Here is a 17,272-nt window from a genome sequence, read left to right on the forward strand (position 1 = left end):
CCCTCTGCAACTCTTGTCAAAGTAACAGATGCTGCGGCTGCTGACGCGTGCGGTTGTGGAGCCCGTGCATGTTCCAACTCACTATGGTCCAACTCATGGGGAGGGGGGGGGAGTGGAGAACATAGCTCGCCAATGAGTAGGAGCCTGTATTGAAACCTACGACCTCTGGGACTTCGCTGTGCGGGTTTAGATTGGGAGTAATTGGTGTCAGTACGGCATTGGCATAACTGGCTTGATGCCTATCTTGGTGGCCCACTGCCTCAGAAATGAGGAATCAGCCCCTAATCTATCTGCACAAAGCTGTAGAGTCCAATACGTGGCCTGCTTTAGCTGAACCTCGAGTCCCAGGCGAAGCACACAGATTGCAACACCTAGCTCACGACGGTCAGCTGAGAAGCCAACCTAAAAAGTTGCGGTGTGACCATGGGTGACCCACATCTCCCTCCCCTCGGGGCCAAGTCACTCCTCCATCATGTCAAACATTTGCTGCTGCATCATAAGGTTGAACAGTGTGGGAGTCCACTGCTCCTCTTCAGACGCCGCGAAGAGAAACCTCCAAAAAGGGCACGACCACGAGCCAAACATTCCTATAGAGCCTCCTCGGGGCTGCAAAATCAGGATAGACACCTCTAGAGCCATCGGGTATCTGTCAGGGATCTCAAGATAATTCCACGGTTCTAGCTGCTAGAACTCTCTAGGTAGAGGCTGTCCTGGACGAGGCTTGGGACCTAGAAGCTACGAAAACGGACTGCCTAAGCTCTGCTGCATGGAGGAGGATGCACCTGACGCCTGGAAAGAGGGGCTTGAGGCCTGCTGCAAGGGAGAGGGCTCTGGACCCCCTTGCCTGAAGGCACGGGTCTGGAGAGAGAAGGGGGATAGGTAACGGGGGGGGCAGAGGGGGTTGCAGTCGTGGAGGTAGGGAGGGGAGGTGAGCAAGAAGAAGGGGGAGGGACGGGTGGTACGGGTGACTGCACGTTCAGGGGGAGGGGGCGGGGTGACTGAAGGGGGGGGGTGGAGGCGAGGGGGGGGTTAGGATTGGCAGGGGGCGGCGCAGGGTCCACCGAGACCTGCTCACTGGTGGCTCCAGGGGACCCCATCATTTGTGACCACTGTGGCTGCCGAGGGAGGAGGAGACTCCAGCACCGTCCCAAAACATCCTCCGATAGACTGGAGAATGGATCTATACTCCTTCGGGAGCCCCAAGAAGCGGAGCGTCACCGGGAAGCGAGGTACATGGTGAGTCGTGTCCATGTCTGCCACTATGAAGCCATGGTACCAAGGGAAGAGGAAGACCAGATGAGGACCAAGAAAGATAGGGCTCTGCTCCACAAGTGACAAGGTGGTCTCTGGAGAGCTCAGCTGGAGAAGGAAGACCCCTCTCCCATAGATGGTGACCTTCTAGATGTGGTCATCCCCTAGGGCTAAACTCGCCTGAAGCCAATCCCGAATCTACCAGGGCCCTGTCTGAAGAGCCTCCACTGCACTTTGAACCTGTTGCTTATCCTCTGGATAGAGCAAAACCTTAACAATATTGGGAGTCGAAGGTGCTGCCATTTGAGCCCCTCTTGCCAGACCAAGGGTCACTGTCAAGGCTGATCTTCAGAAAAAAACAATTAGGCCGGTGCTGCGTGAAAAGGAAGGCAGAACAAAGGGATACCCTCCACTATAGCCGATGGGCCACAGCAAAGTGAAACATGAGTTTTCACCGTCGAACTACCTCTTATTGTGTGACACAATCTCAAATTGTGGTGAACTATCTCAAGTAGCCATTATTGTAACAAATTGGTCCTAGTCCTTGCCAAGGCTATTTTGTGCACTTTGAAATAGACTCTTATTGTTTCCCCTTTGGATTCCTATTTCTTGAATTTTACAATGTCAGCATTATGTACATTTTCTATATCGTTCCTCAATGGACGTAAAGGGGTGTGGGATGACTTGCATGCTTAGTTGACTTGGATTAGGGGTCCTCTTAATTGTTTGTTTCATAGATGGAAGTGTTATGTGGATTTTAATTGTTTTCAGCTTGTGGTATTTGTCACTCATTTACTAGTACAGACCCAAATTTTTGTTTCATTCCAGGATTTGCAAGCCATGGCTAATGCAGCCGGTGATCGACCTCTTATCATTGTAAACCCACGGTTGAAGGTAATAGCTATAGTTTTGAAGCACATGAACAAATCTTTGGATGATTAGACATTATGCAAATTTCTTTCCTTTTGGCTGCTTTGATAAGAAAAGGTGTGGTTATGCTATGAAGTAAAAACATGTGGAAGGTTCTTATTTGCAGGATTTACCAAGTGCAGCTGGCGTAATGCAAGTAAAGTTCTAACTCCTAGCTTGCTTCCTGCTATCTTAGCCATTAAGGTTTGGTGTTGCTTAAACTTACAGTTTTCTATACAAGTTGAATTTGCAAGTGCAACTGGGGTAATTGAAGTAAGGTTCTAACTTCTAATTTGATTCCTTATTTCTTTTTCAGTAAGTTTTGGTGCTGCTTAAATTTACAACGTTTTATATAAGTTAGTTGCATACTTTAAAGTTTGAAGTCACTTTCACTCTCCAAAACATTATCTAGCAGCCAACAAATGCTGTTCTACCTGACCCACACACTGATCCCTTCTTACTTCATAGAATATACTCCGTTAGTAACACCACACCACACCGCCCCTCCTCTTTTATTCCCTTTCATTTTCTTCCATATTCTGTATATTTTGGCAAAACAAGGAACATGAGAAGCTCCATGCTAGGAAATCCGCAAACTAGCCTTCCTAGCCTAGCTTATCCTTCGAAAAATTGAGCATGTTGAAGCAGGCTTACATAATCCAAATATCATCTGGAGTGATTTCTTCGGAAAGTGGAACTCATGAAGCCTGACAAGGAGAAGGCAAGCAAGGAGCATAAAAGCGCATTATACCAAGAGTACTAGCATTCCTAGCCTAGCTTATCCTCACCAAATTGAGCATGTTGAAGCAGGCTTACGTAATCCAAATATCATCTGGGGTGACTTCTTTGGAAAGTGCAACCCATGAAGCCTGAAAACGACAAGGCAAGCAAGGGGCATAAAAACACATTATACCAAGAGTGCCCTTAGTAAGATGAATGCTAACCACAACACTGCTCTATGCTCTACAAGTATTGCTTTCCTAGATAACCCTGATTCTCTGTCTCAAGCTGATAGGGATGCACACCCCTTGGTACCAGCAACCATTATGAAGACTATCTTGCTATGACTACTGACCATCAAGTTGTGCTCTCTGCTTTTTTTTTCTTTTGGGTTCTTCCCTCATGGGATTGCCAGTCATACTTCGTGGCAATGTCTCTTGGTTGTATGCCAAATAACATGATATAATCCTCACTAAAAGCCAACCATCTAAACCCAGGTGTCTGACGTACAAGCGTTGAGGTCTTCTAACAAGAAAACTATCTTAGCATTCACACCTTTTACAGCTGCATTACATCATTCCCAATCACTTCCATTAATTAATTGACACTCAAAAGCATTTTGAAATAACTGGATGGAGGCTAGAGTGCCCCTGCTCAAATGAAACATCACACGAGACACCAATTGGCCCCAAATGCCTTGGCATCCCCTTCAGTATTTATTGAATTCTTCTGAAAATGGAAAAAAATGCTTTACAACAAGGGCGCACCCTTGCACTGATGATTCCTGTAGTTCCTCTGTCAAGCCAGACCTTGGCTCCAGGGCATCAAGCTCAAGTACACCACTAGATCCCAACTGTAAGGGAAAAACTAAGGAATTCCTCAGAAACGGGACCAATTGTGCGTGACAAGGCATCCAATTACTTCCCAGAATGCTCAAGCAACCTCAAGGCATCCAAATCCAATACATTGCCCCTCTGGCACTCTCCCAGGCACAGCCTCTGTAACTGAGTGTCTGCTTAAGCGTGTAAGGTCCAAAGGAATCTCCAAACAAGAAATGCACCACAATGAACTTGAAAATTGCAAATGGAAAACAAAGGGGAAGTTAGACGACTGTACCCGCTGTCTATGGAAGAGGGTCAAAATCTTCTCTCGCACCTATCCTCTATCGAGGCCTCCAGCAAGGTGCAAGATACTTCCAATCACGGATAGAAGAGAGGGAGAAAAAGAATTAGAGAAATGAAGGAAAGGGAAGCTGAGAAGGAAGTGATAGGGAAGCTCTAGAGCATAGAAGACCACCCGGGCAGGCGAAAACAAATCCAATCAGCAGCCAGAACGCCTCAGAGTGCATGAAGAAACCACCGTAGAGCCAACAAATGCAGTCTGTATAGCCATCCTCGAAAGCAGCTCCAATCTGCCGTACATGTCAGTACAGCATTAAGTGCATTGTACAGCCTGTATGTCACCTCGAATTGTGTACGATCGATCATACAATGGGGCAAATTGGTCTATACAGTCTGTACCAGCAATTTAAAAAAAGCAGCAATCTGTGTGCATGCAGTCCATACGTACAGCTATACGGAATGTGTGAAAACAGCAGCAATTAAAGCAGCCTTGACATGTGTGCCTTCAGTACGGCACTTTGAGAAGAGAGAGAGAGAGAGAGAGAGAGAGAAAGAAAGAAAGAAAGAAATTTTATTAAAGGTCCACGGAAGGCCATACATGGCCTATGGGACACAAAATCATCCGAAAGGAAAATACATCATCAACGATGCGCCAGCTAGGTGGCCTCATCGTAATACCGCTAAGATGCCAAAAATGGCTACAAAAATCCTAGATACAAAATGAAATGAAATAGAGTACCAAAAATGCCTAGATACAAAATGTAAAATATGAAATATGAGGAACATCGTCTTCCCTAAGGGGTCTGTGATCCAAAGAAATGATGGAAGTCATGGCCATCGACCATGCCTCCTGCCATGAGTGTGAAGATCTGGGCAAGTGTCAAATGGGATGCTGGCGGTGCCAAGTCTCCATGGAGCAATCTCCTCCGAAAATCTGCCATCATCCTCCGTCGTCTAGAAATAAAGCGACGGGTACGGCCTCTGTGTAAGATCATCCTGCGGTGCTGCCGGATCATGTCATATGTACATCCTCGGGGTGGAACCATCGGTGCTCTCTGGCAAGATGGGCTATCTCTGTGCTCATGGTCCTGCGCCTCGTCCTGCTCCTCATGAATAACCAGGTCTCGTGCTGCATGCGTCATGGTGAAGACTGGACCTCTAAATGTGGCACCCAAATATGTATACTCCCTGACTAGCTCCACCTCCTGCCCATCAAATGTGAAAGAGAACTAGCCTCTCCTATAAACCTGGTATGACGTGTTGAAGACCATGACTTTGGTCTTCCCAAGGTTTACAGACAACCCTCTGTCCTGACAAAAGCTGTGGAGTGCATGGAGATGTGCTTGTAAACCCTGCTGGGAGGAAGAAATAAGAACCACGTCATCTGCATAGAGAGAATCGGTATCGTGGATCCTGCCAGTAAAGAACCTGTACCACCCATCGTCTGTATGTACATCTCTAACTCATCGATATAGAGACCAAAGAGTGTCGGAGACAAAGGACACCCCTGCTTCACCCCTATCGTACTGCGTACTTCCCCCGACAGCCCCGCCCGTGTCCTGACTCTACCTGTGACTCTCTCATACAAGGCCATGATCGCCCATTGAATCTCCCCATTGAATCCCAAGTCACGAAGTCGCTGGAAGAGTCTGAAACGCGGCACAGTGTCAAATGCCTTTCTGAAGTCCACGAAGCAACAATAGAGCCGTTGCTTACGTGACTTCGCCTCCTCAATCAAAGCCCTGAGTGTGAAGATATGATCTAGAGTCGAGTGCTCTGCACGAAATCCTGCCTGCCCTCTAGCTCTCATGCCTGTCGCCTCGACATGGTCATTTATATGTCCTTCTAGAATGGTCGCATAAATCTTGGCCATGACATGGCCAATCATAATGGTCCTGTAGTTTGACGCCTCCAAAGGATCCCCCGACTTGTGTATGGGTACTATAGTATTTTCTAGCCAACTAGGTGGAAGACCTGTACAAATGGACTCGTTAAAAAGACGGGAGAGGACTGTAGCTAAGGCATCAATCCCATGGATTACATACTCCGCTTGCAATCCATCATGGTCCTTAGCTCTCCCAGTCTTCAAACGATGAGCTGCTGCTCGGACACTATTGGATGAGAATAAGGCAGAGGAGGTGGGTCTAGGCACATGGGATAAGTCGATCTGTGGCTGGTCTGGAATATCATATAAAGTGGAAGTATAGGCAAGCCAAACCTGTGGGTCTGTAAGAGGAGTTTGAGATTTCAAGCGAAGGAATTTCTTCCAGAATTCCTTGGAATCACAGCTGAAAAGTAAACTTCTCAGCTCCTCCTCATTCCGGGCTAGAAATTGGCACTTTTTGCGTCGCACCAAACGCTTGTAACTCTTCTTGGTCTCAATGAGGAGGGGAGACTTCTCCTGTGTCTCAAGGTGAAGCTTCCTGCGGAGTTCTTTACACTCCTCATCATACCATCCATTACAAGGCACAAGACCGACTGGTGGAGGACTGGATGTGTGGCAAGTGACGGGGAAGGACTTGTGGGCTGCCGAGATGAGCTTCGAAGAGAGAGAGAGAGAAAGAAAGAAAGAAAGAGAATTTATTAGCGTCCTCGGGGGGCCAAAAATGACCCATGGGACCCGTCTCGATACAATGTAAAAAGAGTCTCCTCAAGGAGAGAGGTGAGGAGTCTATGAGTTCCTGACGACAGGTAAAAAGACGAGTGACAAAAGATCCCAATGCTGCCGGAGAGGCAGTGGAGAGGACTGATGTCAACTTAGCGGAGTCCCCCAGTATCTGCTGGTAGTCCTCCCTGATATGTGCATATCGGGGGCACTGTAGAGCTACATGTGCCTCCGTCTCAACTGTCTGCATGTCACAAAGGGTACAGACTCTAGCATGTCTAGGCTGGTGTATCCAAGCTCCCTGCTCAATGGCAAATGTATGAGATCTGGTACGGAACCTGGCGATGTTTCTGCGATATAGAAGGGGGATAGGTGTGCTAATATAAGACTGAGCATGAGTCTCTATGGACATGTATGTAGACCAACATGTGGGATTTATGTTGTCTTGGTAATATTCCAGCTTTACCCTCTTTTCACTTGTCAGCTAGTGATTCCGCAAAGTGCTCAGTAAAGATAGTTGAAACTCTTGCATGTTGACCTTTTCAGGCGGCATGATCAAATATGCTTGTGATGGCATTCCATGCTTTATGAGGCAACCTATCAGGTTGCATTTGCTGCACCTCTATTAGGTATTGCATAACTCTGATCAATGCATGAAATTCAATTGGTCTTCTTCCCGTTTCCAACAGAAGTATTGAGTATGGAGTAGTGGGTTTGACACCAAGGTGTCTCCTTAGGAAAGCTTTTTGCATTTTCTCAATATCATTCCATGTAGAGGCTGAAATGCTGCCTCCCCATACTTCCACTCCATATAATACTGTCTCCACTACATATGCATCAAACAATATATTTCGAATTTTCCAGTTCCTAGTGTCGGTGTGCCTGCAATCATTCTCAAGCTGGTAGTACTTCCCCCAACCAGTGTCCATCCTTCTATGTATACATTGCCACCATCTGTGATCTGCCGGGATATCAACCCCTAAGTATTTGAAGGTGGTGACATACTCAATGATCTGTCCATCAAAGGTGATCTCAGGGGGATGTTCTGGCTGATTGGTACAAACTGCCATCATCTTTGTTTTTCCGACATTTACTTGCAGCCCGCTTTCCCTACAAAAAGTCTTAAGCACTTGTAAAAGTTTGTGCATAGATTCCGGATCGTATGCAAAAAGAACGACATCATCTGCGTATAACAACAATAGCACTGTCCAAAGCCCCAATTGCGGTCCTTGCAACCCTTTCTCTACTACAAATTCATTGATGAGTTCCTCCAATTGGTCAATGCATATTCCAAACAAGGTAGGCGATAGAGGGCAACCTTGCTTCACTCCCATATTGCTCTCAAATACATCAGACATACCTTGTGTTTGTTTGAGTCGGCATAATACCTTTTCATAGATGCGAGAGATGCCTACCCTTAAGGCCAAAGGGACTCCTATTTCTTGCATTCTCTTCCATAATCCTCCTCTTGGAACTGTGTCAAATGCTTTCTTGAAATCCACAAAACAACAAAATAGAGTGCGTCCTCTCAGTTTGCATTCATCCATGAGGACCCTTAAGGTAATAAGGTGGTCGGCTGTCCTGTGCTCCTTGCGAAAGCCCGCCTGTCCGGTGGCTCTTTTCTGTGCCTCTTTTGCCCATGAGCTGATTTTCATTTCAAGCACTGTACTGAAGAGCTTGGCCAATGAAGAGCTGATCATTATAGTTCTGTAATTTGTGACTGAATTTTTGTCTCCACCTTTGTGTAAAGGCTGGACCCAATTTTCTTGCCATTCCTGAGGGAAACCATGGTGTAGAGCATGTGTTAGGATGTGTGAGAGCCATGTTCTTGCTCGGTCTCCTGTCCATTTCACAAATTCTGCCTGTATCTTCATGTGATCTGATGCTTTGCCATTAGCCATCTTCTTTAGTCCAACTTCAATGTCTTCGAAGGTGAAAGGACTAGTGCATGTGACCGATAGATCCTCCTTCCCCATTTCAGTAGCATGTGCACAGAGAGAGAGAGAGAGAGAGAGAGAGAGAGAGAGAAAGAAAGAAAGTGTATTATTGTCCACTAAAGGCCAAAATGGGCCCATGGGACATCAAGAACTCTGCGTACAAGATAGCACAAAATCAACGTGCCACAAAGAAGAGGCATCATCGAATATCATCTAAGTGCTACGCAATACAATGCAAGTGAAAGTACATAATGTCAAATCCGAGCCTAAATACAAAGTAAGCTAGATGCAAGGAAACCGCCCCTGGGTGCAAAATGGGGGGATGAGTACAATATGTCAATGCAAAGATACAAGTCCATGTATCACGGAGTCTGAGAACCAAAATAATACTGGAAATCCTGTTTATCGACTCTGCCTCCTGCTATGAGAGTACAAATCTGAGCAAAAGTGAGGTGAGCGGCTGGTAGGGCGAGATCTCCATGAGTAAGTCTCCTCCGAAAAGCTGCCATCATCCTGGATCCGTCTGGAGATGAAGCGGTGAGTACGTCCCCTATGTAACAAGATCCTGCGGTGTCTACAAACCATCTCATATGTACATCCACAGGGTGGAGGCATGTGTCCTGTGTGAGCTCTGACCTCCTCGTGCTCCTCCTGATACCTGTCATCTGGTATAGCATGTGTCTGAGCTCTATCGGGCTGGGCTCTATCACGCTCCGGTCTGTGCTGATGGTCTCTGAGGTAGTGTCGTCGAAGCATAGTGGCCTCCCTGACATAAAGAGCTAGGCAATGCTGATCCTCATAATCCATCACTCGTGAGAGAGGTCCAAAGCCATCCGTGAAGAGACAGTGGAATCTCCCTCTGATCTCATAATATAGCGGGCATCTGCAAATGAAGTGCTCCTCTGACTCCACCTCTCCCATGGTGCAACAAGGGCAGATCCTAGTCTCTCGGCCTGGACGCCGTCCATCCTCCATGCGTCGCATCCTACCAGCCTCTATCTCGAGCTGATGCGAAGAGACTCTAAGCTGGCCAAGGGCAATCCTCAGTGAGTGGGACATGTGGATACCTGTGTAGCCTGGTGGAATGACAAATCCATCCTCTGAGATCCGAAGGAAGTGGTCACGATATGTGGCCATCTTCGTCGGAAGCTGCGTGGGATAAATCCAAGTGCGGTACGTATGAAGCTGCAGCAAGTCTGCTCTCGTGAGCTGACTAAGCTCGTGGCGAGTCAACTCGAGATGAGGGGCATCTATGCTGTATCGGAAGGGAGGCAGTCTATCCATGTCTAGTCCAAGAGATGTGAGCCACCTAGTGAGTCTGAAGTACCAGCAGTATCGGGCCCCAGATCGTGCCAACTCCATAGAAGATGCAAGTGCTAACCATGGCAACCGAGCTTTGCCTGCTGCTGAGTCTCCAAACTCCCTAACCCTGTGCAAATACATGACCGACTGAAACGCTGCATCCAATGCAAGGGGAGTAGCTCCAAACTCTGCTAGCATGATCTCGTGCGGAACTGTAGCCTTGGCCCTAATGAGCCGAGAGAACATGATGATCTGTAACCTCTCTACTCGTCTCCAATCTGCAGCGCCAAGGTCTCCTGCCCAGAAAGGAGCTGCATACATCGCAGCTGGTCTCACCAATGTGTCAAATAGCAGGGATTTTGTATCGGGATGCTGAAAGTGGGACTGAAAACACTGACGCTCAAGATGAGCCAATGAAGCATACCCTTTACTAATCCTATCTCGTGCTACATATGTCATGGTAAAGATCGGTCCCCTGAAAACTGCCCCCAAATAAGTGTACTCTCTAACAAGCTCAATGGGCTGTCCGTCATAAGTGAAGCAAAACTCATCCGTGCTGTAGATACGATCAGAGGTGTTGAAAACCATAACCTTGGTCTTGCCAAGGTTTACGGTCAATCCCCTGTCCTGGCAAAACCTGTGGAGTGCCTCAATATGTGCTTGGAGGCCCTGAGCAGTAGAGGAAATGAGAACCACATCGTCCGCATACAGGAGGATAGGAATGGAGGATCCTGAGAGAGTAGAGCCCACACCGCCTGTCATCTGTACGAACATCTCTAGCTCATCAATATATAGTCCAAAGAGAGTAGGAGAGAGCGGGCAACCCTGCTTTACCCCAATCGTGCTGCATACCTCCTCTGAGAGCCCCTCACGTGTCCGAACCCGACCAGTGACCCTCTCATATAAAGCCATGATAGCCCACTGTGTTTCTCCACTGAAGCCCATCTCGCGAATCCTCTGAAACAATCTGAATCGCGGAACTGTATCAAATCCATTCCAGTTGTATCGGCTTCGGCCATTTTAAATGTAATGAAAAAACATATTTCTGTGTACTTGGTTTTTGCGACTGAAAAACAGCAAGCATAAGAAAATTCTAATTTTTTGAAGCTGGATACAGAGAGGAAAATTTTCATTTTTCAGTTTTGCAAATGTTTTAATGACTCCCTACCACATGAATAACCCCCAGAACGCCTAAGGACCATGCCATAGATGTAATTCCAGGTAGCAGCCTGCCAAACAAGCCTTTTTATAGGGTTAGTGCAGCCCAGCAGGAGGAGATAATGAATCAAGTAAAGGATCTCCTGAAGAAGGGGTTAATTCAGCCCAGTCGTCGCCATATTGTTCCTTGGTCTTGGTCATGCAAAAGAAGGATCGCTCGTGGAGGATGTGCATAGATTACAGGGCTCTGAATAAGATAACTATTAAGAACAGGTTCTCGATACCCATATCTGGGGCCGCATAGGTTTGAAGAGTGGCTATACCATCGACCTGAGGATGTGCACAACACAGCTTTTGGGACCACATTCGGCTTGTATGAATTTCTCGTGATGCCTGGGTTGACTAATGCACCTGCCACCTTCAATCGGATGATGGACGAATCTTTAGAGAGCACATAGCTTTTGTCGGGACTTTCTTTGATGACATCATACTATTCTCTAAGAATGAGGCTGAGCACAAAAGGTACTTGGAAATTGTTTTTGCAGAGCTTAGGAAGCATAAGTTGCTAATTAATCCCAAGAAGAGTACATTTTTCATACACGAAATCCACTATTTGGGGCACTTAATATCTAAGGATGGATCCTGCCAAAGTGGAGGCCATACGGAATTGGCCACCGTTGAAGAACATCCATGAAGTATGGAGCTTTCTTGGCTTATGCTCATACTACGGGCAGTTTATCCGCTATTTTGCTGAAATAGCATCGCCTCTCCATGCCTACAGAAGAAGGAAGTGTCATTCAGATGGGGCACCACGGAAATTGCAGCTTTCGAAGAGCTTGAGGAGAAGCTATACTCCGATCCTGTCATAATCTTGCCAGACTTAAGCAAGCCCTTTGCTGTCCAGTGTGATGCCTGTGGTGGGAACAGCATAGGAGGAGTATTTATGCAGGGCGGTAGAGTGGTTGTGTATGAGAGCAGAGTGCTCACCGATGCTGAGATGAATTTTGGGATATATGAGAAAGAGATGGCAGCTGTCATACATGCTCTTTCTACTTGGAAGCATTACCTCCTAGGTGCTGATTTTTATGTCCAGACGGATCATCAATCCTTGAGGTACTTTCTCAGTCACAGAAAGTTATCAGAAAAGCACATGCAGTGGGAAAACTTCCTTTCGATGTTTCATTTTCAGATTGTGCATGTGCCTGGCAACAAGAATGTCGTTGCAAATGCACTTTCCAGGAAGTCCAGTCTTGATGCAGTATCAAAGAAATCGCAAGTTTCAGTTGTCACCATTGCATAACATAGTGAACTTGATGCCATGAAGGATCAATATGCCAATGATGGTGATTTTGCAAGAGTTTATGATCAGCTGGTTGAGGACAATTGACACGAGTACTATATGCTTAAGGATGGATTATGATGATGCACGGCAGACTTTTTGTCACAAAGCAATTGAGGCCAAAGGTTTTGATGGAGTCATGCCCCACCATAAGGAGGACATCGAGGCATTGAAGCCACAGTCAAAGGTGTGGAGCAATTCTTCTATTGGACGACTTTGAGGAAGGATGTTGAGGCTTATGTAAAGACATGCATCACTTGTTTCTCCGTTGATGAAGAAACCGTTCGGGCAAAGTGCATTAAAAAATTGTTGAATTTCACTAGACCTGAAGTTCCATTCGAATTGGGAAGAGGGAGATCTGAGGTGGACTGTGGTGAAAACCCATCTGGTACTGTGTGTCCAATCCTCTCCAGAGGTGGGTGTGCGAGACTGTATGCCCACTTTATTCCAGTGCGGAAGAAATTACAGTAGATCAGATGGCGATATTATTTATGTCTCATATTTTCAAGCACCACGGGATGCCTCAATCTATTGTCAGTGATCAAGACCCCCGTATGACCAGCCTTTTCTAAAGAAGTTTGTTTGTGAACACGGGCACTATGCTGAATTTTTCATCTACTTTCCACCCCAAGTCAAATGGACAATTAGAAGAGGCAAAGTCTACTGCCCTTGATCTTCTCAAATGCTATGTTTCAGTCCAGCAAACAAAATGGGAGCAATTTTTACCACTTGTTCAGTTTGCCTACAACAATACAGTGCATTCTTCCACAGGAAAGCACCCTTCGAAATTGTGGAAGGTAGAAGAAAGGTACCTCCTATTTTGCACACCAAAGAGAAGATCTTCGAAGCGGACAGATTAGCGGAAAGCTCAGATGCAACCTAGCAGAAAGTAAAAACAGCCCTCCAGAAAAGCCAGGAGAAGCACAAAAGAGCAGCAGATAAGGAGCACCGACGTGAATTGGTCTTTAAAGACAATGATTGGATGTTGCTGCGTTTTCAGAAAGCAAGACTTAGACGGATGAAAGGCAAAGATAAGGTGTACACCAAACTGAAAATGCAATACTATGGCCCTTTCCAAGTCTTGCAAAAGATAAATGATGTAGCTTACAGGCTGAACGCTACCACGCCATCAGCCTGAAGTGGAGGAATTGGATGAGATTTTGGTTCTGGAACAGATTCAGGCACACCGTGAAAGAAAAGCCAGAGGTAGAGTTTCCAGAAGGTATCTGGTTATTTTCAGAACTACTCAGCATTACTGGATGGAGGAAGGTGAACTGGCAGATTAACCTAGGGTATTGCAGCTCTACTTGGAAGTATTTTAGCTCCAGCCCACTGTACTACAGGCTCATTCAGGCTCAGCAAAGCAGAGGTCTAGAGCATTGCCTGATGCTCGAGAGGGGGATACCACCTCTGCTCCCTCATAATACAGACAACTCAAAGGATATCTAGAGGTTGCTGGGTGACATTGCAGGTCTCTCCCGAGGTACTGGTTGCTGACAATATTTCTGCCATGAAACCTCTATGATGAGTGCACTAGTCACTCCACACAAGTGATGCATTGATGTATGGATGGAATCGCGCGCTCTCCTAGACCATATCATTATTGCTGGTTATGTCATACAGATCATGCATTATCTAGTACGGGCTATTTATGCCTCTTTCATTATTGTTTATTTCCTGTAAGCAACAAACGAGTGTGTTTGCTGTCTTATGAGGGAGGTATGTCACGAGGACATGAAATAGCTACATTCGTGGACAGATGTGTTTGGTAATGTCTCCATGCCTAAAGATGATATCATTGAAGTATTGAATGACTTGAGAAATCTTGAGAAGCAATTGGAGGCATCAGCTACTGTCCAGATGGACAACGATGATGGCAGTCCCTTGGAAAACGTGGCTGCCAGGCTAGCCAAGAGGCTCTCTAAATGTCCCCGGAGTCCTGCCTGCTGACCTAGGCAAGAGTTCCGCATCTACAGCTCTACACAAATTATACTCTGGCCGAACTACCTTTAGAAAGGCTTTTGGACCTCTTCTAGCATGGAAAAAATCCCAAAATTCATTTTGGTAGTCTTCTAGGGCAAACACAAGGCCCTCTAAATGGTCATAGAGCTACGCTTAATCTGTCACTCTACCTAAATTAAACTTTGACCTAGGTATCTTTAGTGAGGCCTTTGGCCCTTTTTTACATGCAAAACATCTCGGCCTTCATCCTAAGAATCTTCCTCGACAAACACCAGACTCTCTATTTGTCCACAAAGCCATGCTTGATGTAGACCACGACACTAGGACCAAGGGTTAAATTAAGGCATTCTTAGAGGGGTCCAAAAGTTGGGCCTAAGGGGATTCAAGTGTGTCATTGGTAGGGTGGGTTAGAACATTAATGAGGTGCCATGTGGCAACCTCTCATGCATCCCACCTACCATCCTTCCCCAAGGTTTGAACTTTGGACGGAATTCCAAAGGCCAAAAAAAGAGAAAAGTGACGATTTGGCTGGGCACGATCTTCGAAGCTCCCTCCCTCCCTCTCTCTCTCTCTCTCTCTCTCGCTCACCCCTCCGCTCACCCCCCGCCCCCCCCCCCCCGCTCACCCCCCCCCTCAGCCCCCACAGCCCTCATAGCCCCTCGCTCAGCCCCCCCGCTCAGCCCCCCCCCCTCGCTCACCCCTCCGCTCAGTCCCCCCGCTCACCCCCCGCCCCCCCCCCCCCCCCCCGCTCACCCCCTCGCACTTGCAGCCCCGACCCCCCCCCCCTTTTTTTTTTTTTTTTTTTTGGGTGGCAGCCCCAACCCCAACTTTTTTTTTTTTTTTTTGTTTCGGGGGCAGTCCCAACCCCAACTTTTCTTCCCGCTTTTCAATGTTGCTGGCTTCCCGTAATTAAAAATGGCCGACACCGTCAAGCATGTTACAGAAGCAGCAACAGCAGCAACATCAATGGCCGCCACGACCGAGATGCTGCACTATAGTAGAAGAGGACTCGCATCTTCTACAAAGGACAGCGCACTGCCCGCACTTGCCGCACTCCCAGTCGCAGATACACTGGTTTCAGCTCCATTGTCCCATCTTCCGCCCAGCGCAGTGCCCGCACTCCCAGTCGCAGGTTCACCGGTTTCAGCTCCATTATCTCATCTTTCGCCCATAGCTACTTTGTACCCGCAGTTTTTTTCACCCCTCCCCTCTCAGGTTCCTTCTTCTCCTACCCCTTCTCCACCCTTTTTTCTCTCCCTCTCACAGCCCTCTGTCACCTCTTCCCCTTTGATGCCTATTTTACCTACTTTTCCAGAGGTTACCTCCTCCTCATCCTCTCTACAGACTTTACCCATCCCCTCCTCTCCTTCCCCGGTACCCGTTTTCTCTCCCCCTTTCCAGCCTTCTCCTTCATCCCCGCTACCCACCTTACCGGTTTCCCCCCTGTCTCCCTCTCTTTCTCCTTCCATGCCTTGCACTGTTTGTCCTTGCCGCCACATCCTGCCAGAGCTTCAGCACTTTGAGACCCATCTCCGAGCTGCACTTCAGATGCTTCACAGAAAGGACGAGACCATTTCTCTACTTACAGCTCAGGTTGCATCTCTTGTTGATCGAGTGACACAGCAGGATCGGGAGGTCTTATCTATTAGGACAGATCTTCAGGTCTTACAGGCGACCCATAGGACTCTTGCTGGAGAGATTCATGGACAATAGAGCGAGTGCAGCAGATCGAGACTCGCGTTCAGCACATGGATACATCTCCCACTACAGCAGTAGCAGCGGTTGAGGAGCGTTTGACCTCCCTTCAGACAGAGGTCCAGAGAGTCACAGAGTGGGTGGATGTCGTCCGCCGTCAGCCATCACAGCCTCAGAGATCTACTGTATCAGCTACATTGGTCGAGTCACAGCAGAGGGCCACAAAGGCCCTCCATTCGCATTCGTGGTATCTTGCCCTCGACGACAGAGTCCACAATGACACAGGCTGTGACCTTTGTCTCTCAGACATTGGGAGTACAGGATCATGGCATAGTAGGAGCATATAGAGTCGGGAGGGATCCTACTAGAGAGCAGCCCCTCATTATCAGATTCAGAGATGCCCAGGCACGTCTAGCTGCCCTCAGGAGGAGAGGGACACTCAGAGACCACCCACAGATTTCCATGGACGAGGATCTGACTCAGATACAGGTTGAGGAGCGCAAGGCGCTCATGCCTCAGAGAGATGCAGCCCGAGCTCAGGGCAAGTGGGCAGTGATTAGGGATGGCAGACTCATCACAGGCACCTTGAGGCGTGCTCCCACAGTGCTTAGAGATGGCAGACCAGCAGATACAGCCCCACCTCCACCTCCACCTCCTGCCCCGTCCGCTTGACGGGACAGGGCCCATGGGACACACCACCCGTCAGATAGTCTATGCATCGCTGTATGGAACTGCAATGGTTCTTTTACAGCACAACCAGGCAATCTACGGGGGGCATTCTTTGGGAGAGATATCATCTTTTTCACGGAGACACACGAGAGTCCAGAGAGACCTTTGCCACGAGTGACAGGGTATACATGGAGATCTGCCTTCAGGCAGCACGCCCGGACATTTGGAGTGAGAGGATCTGGAGGAGTGGCCATTTTGTACAGAGAGCATCTCGATCGGATCATCACAGTGGAGAGAGCAGATTCACATGCCCGATTCTTGTGGGTACGCATCTGCTGCAGGGCCCCTCAGTGAGATCTTTTTATTGCAGTTTGCTACTTCCCCCCGGCGCAGTCGATCTATTCTTCCACTGGACCAGGCCAGTCCATATTTGAGGATCTCTCAGCGGACATTGCAGATTTTTCACGTCGCGGAGAAGTCATCCTTTTAGGAGACATCAACGCGAGGACCTCAGACAGACAGGCCTTCACTTATGACTTCATGGAGGATCCGGTCATACTCCCAGCATTTCACGATGATAGCCTCTGTCGGACTTCATCAGATT

General features: G+C 47.6%; 1 protein-coding gene across 2 annotated transcripts in view; it reads left to right on the forward strand.

The window, feature by feature from the left end:
* Positions 1 to 17,272, forward strand: part of LOC147903096 (adenylate kinase family protein) — a 263,128-nt gene that overhangs the window by 150,213 nt on the left and 95,643 nt on the right. For both annotated transcript variants that reach the window (XM_087374183.1, XM_087374182.1), the window contains exons 14-15: positions 2,080 to 2,145; positions 2,288 to 2,317. In XM_087374183.1, coding sequence (XP_087230309.1) covers positions 2,080 to 2,145; positions 2,288 to 2,317 — 96 coding nt within the window. The remainder of the gene's footprint in view (positions 1 to 2,079; positions 2,146 to 2,287; positions 2,318 to 17,272) is intronic.

This window comes from Dipteris shenzhenensis, chromosome 4 (genome assembly GCF_047967505.1).
Source record: "Dipteris shenzhenensis isolate YYH24624 ecotype China chromosome 4, Dip_SZ_1.0, whole genome shotgun sequence".
NCBI classification, from domain to species: domain Eukaryota; kingdom Viridiplantae; phylum Streptophyta; class Polypodiopsida; order Gleicheniales; family Dipteridaceae; genus Dipteris; species Dipteris shenzhenensis.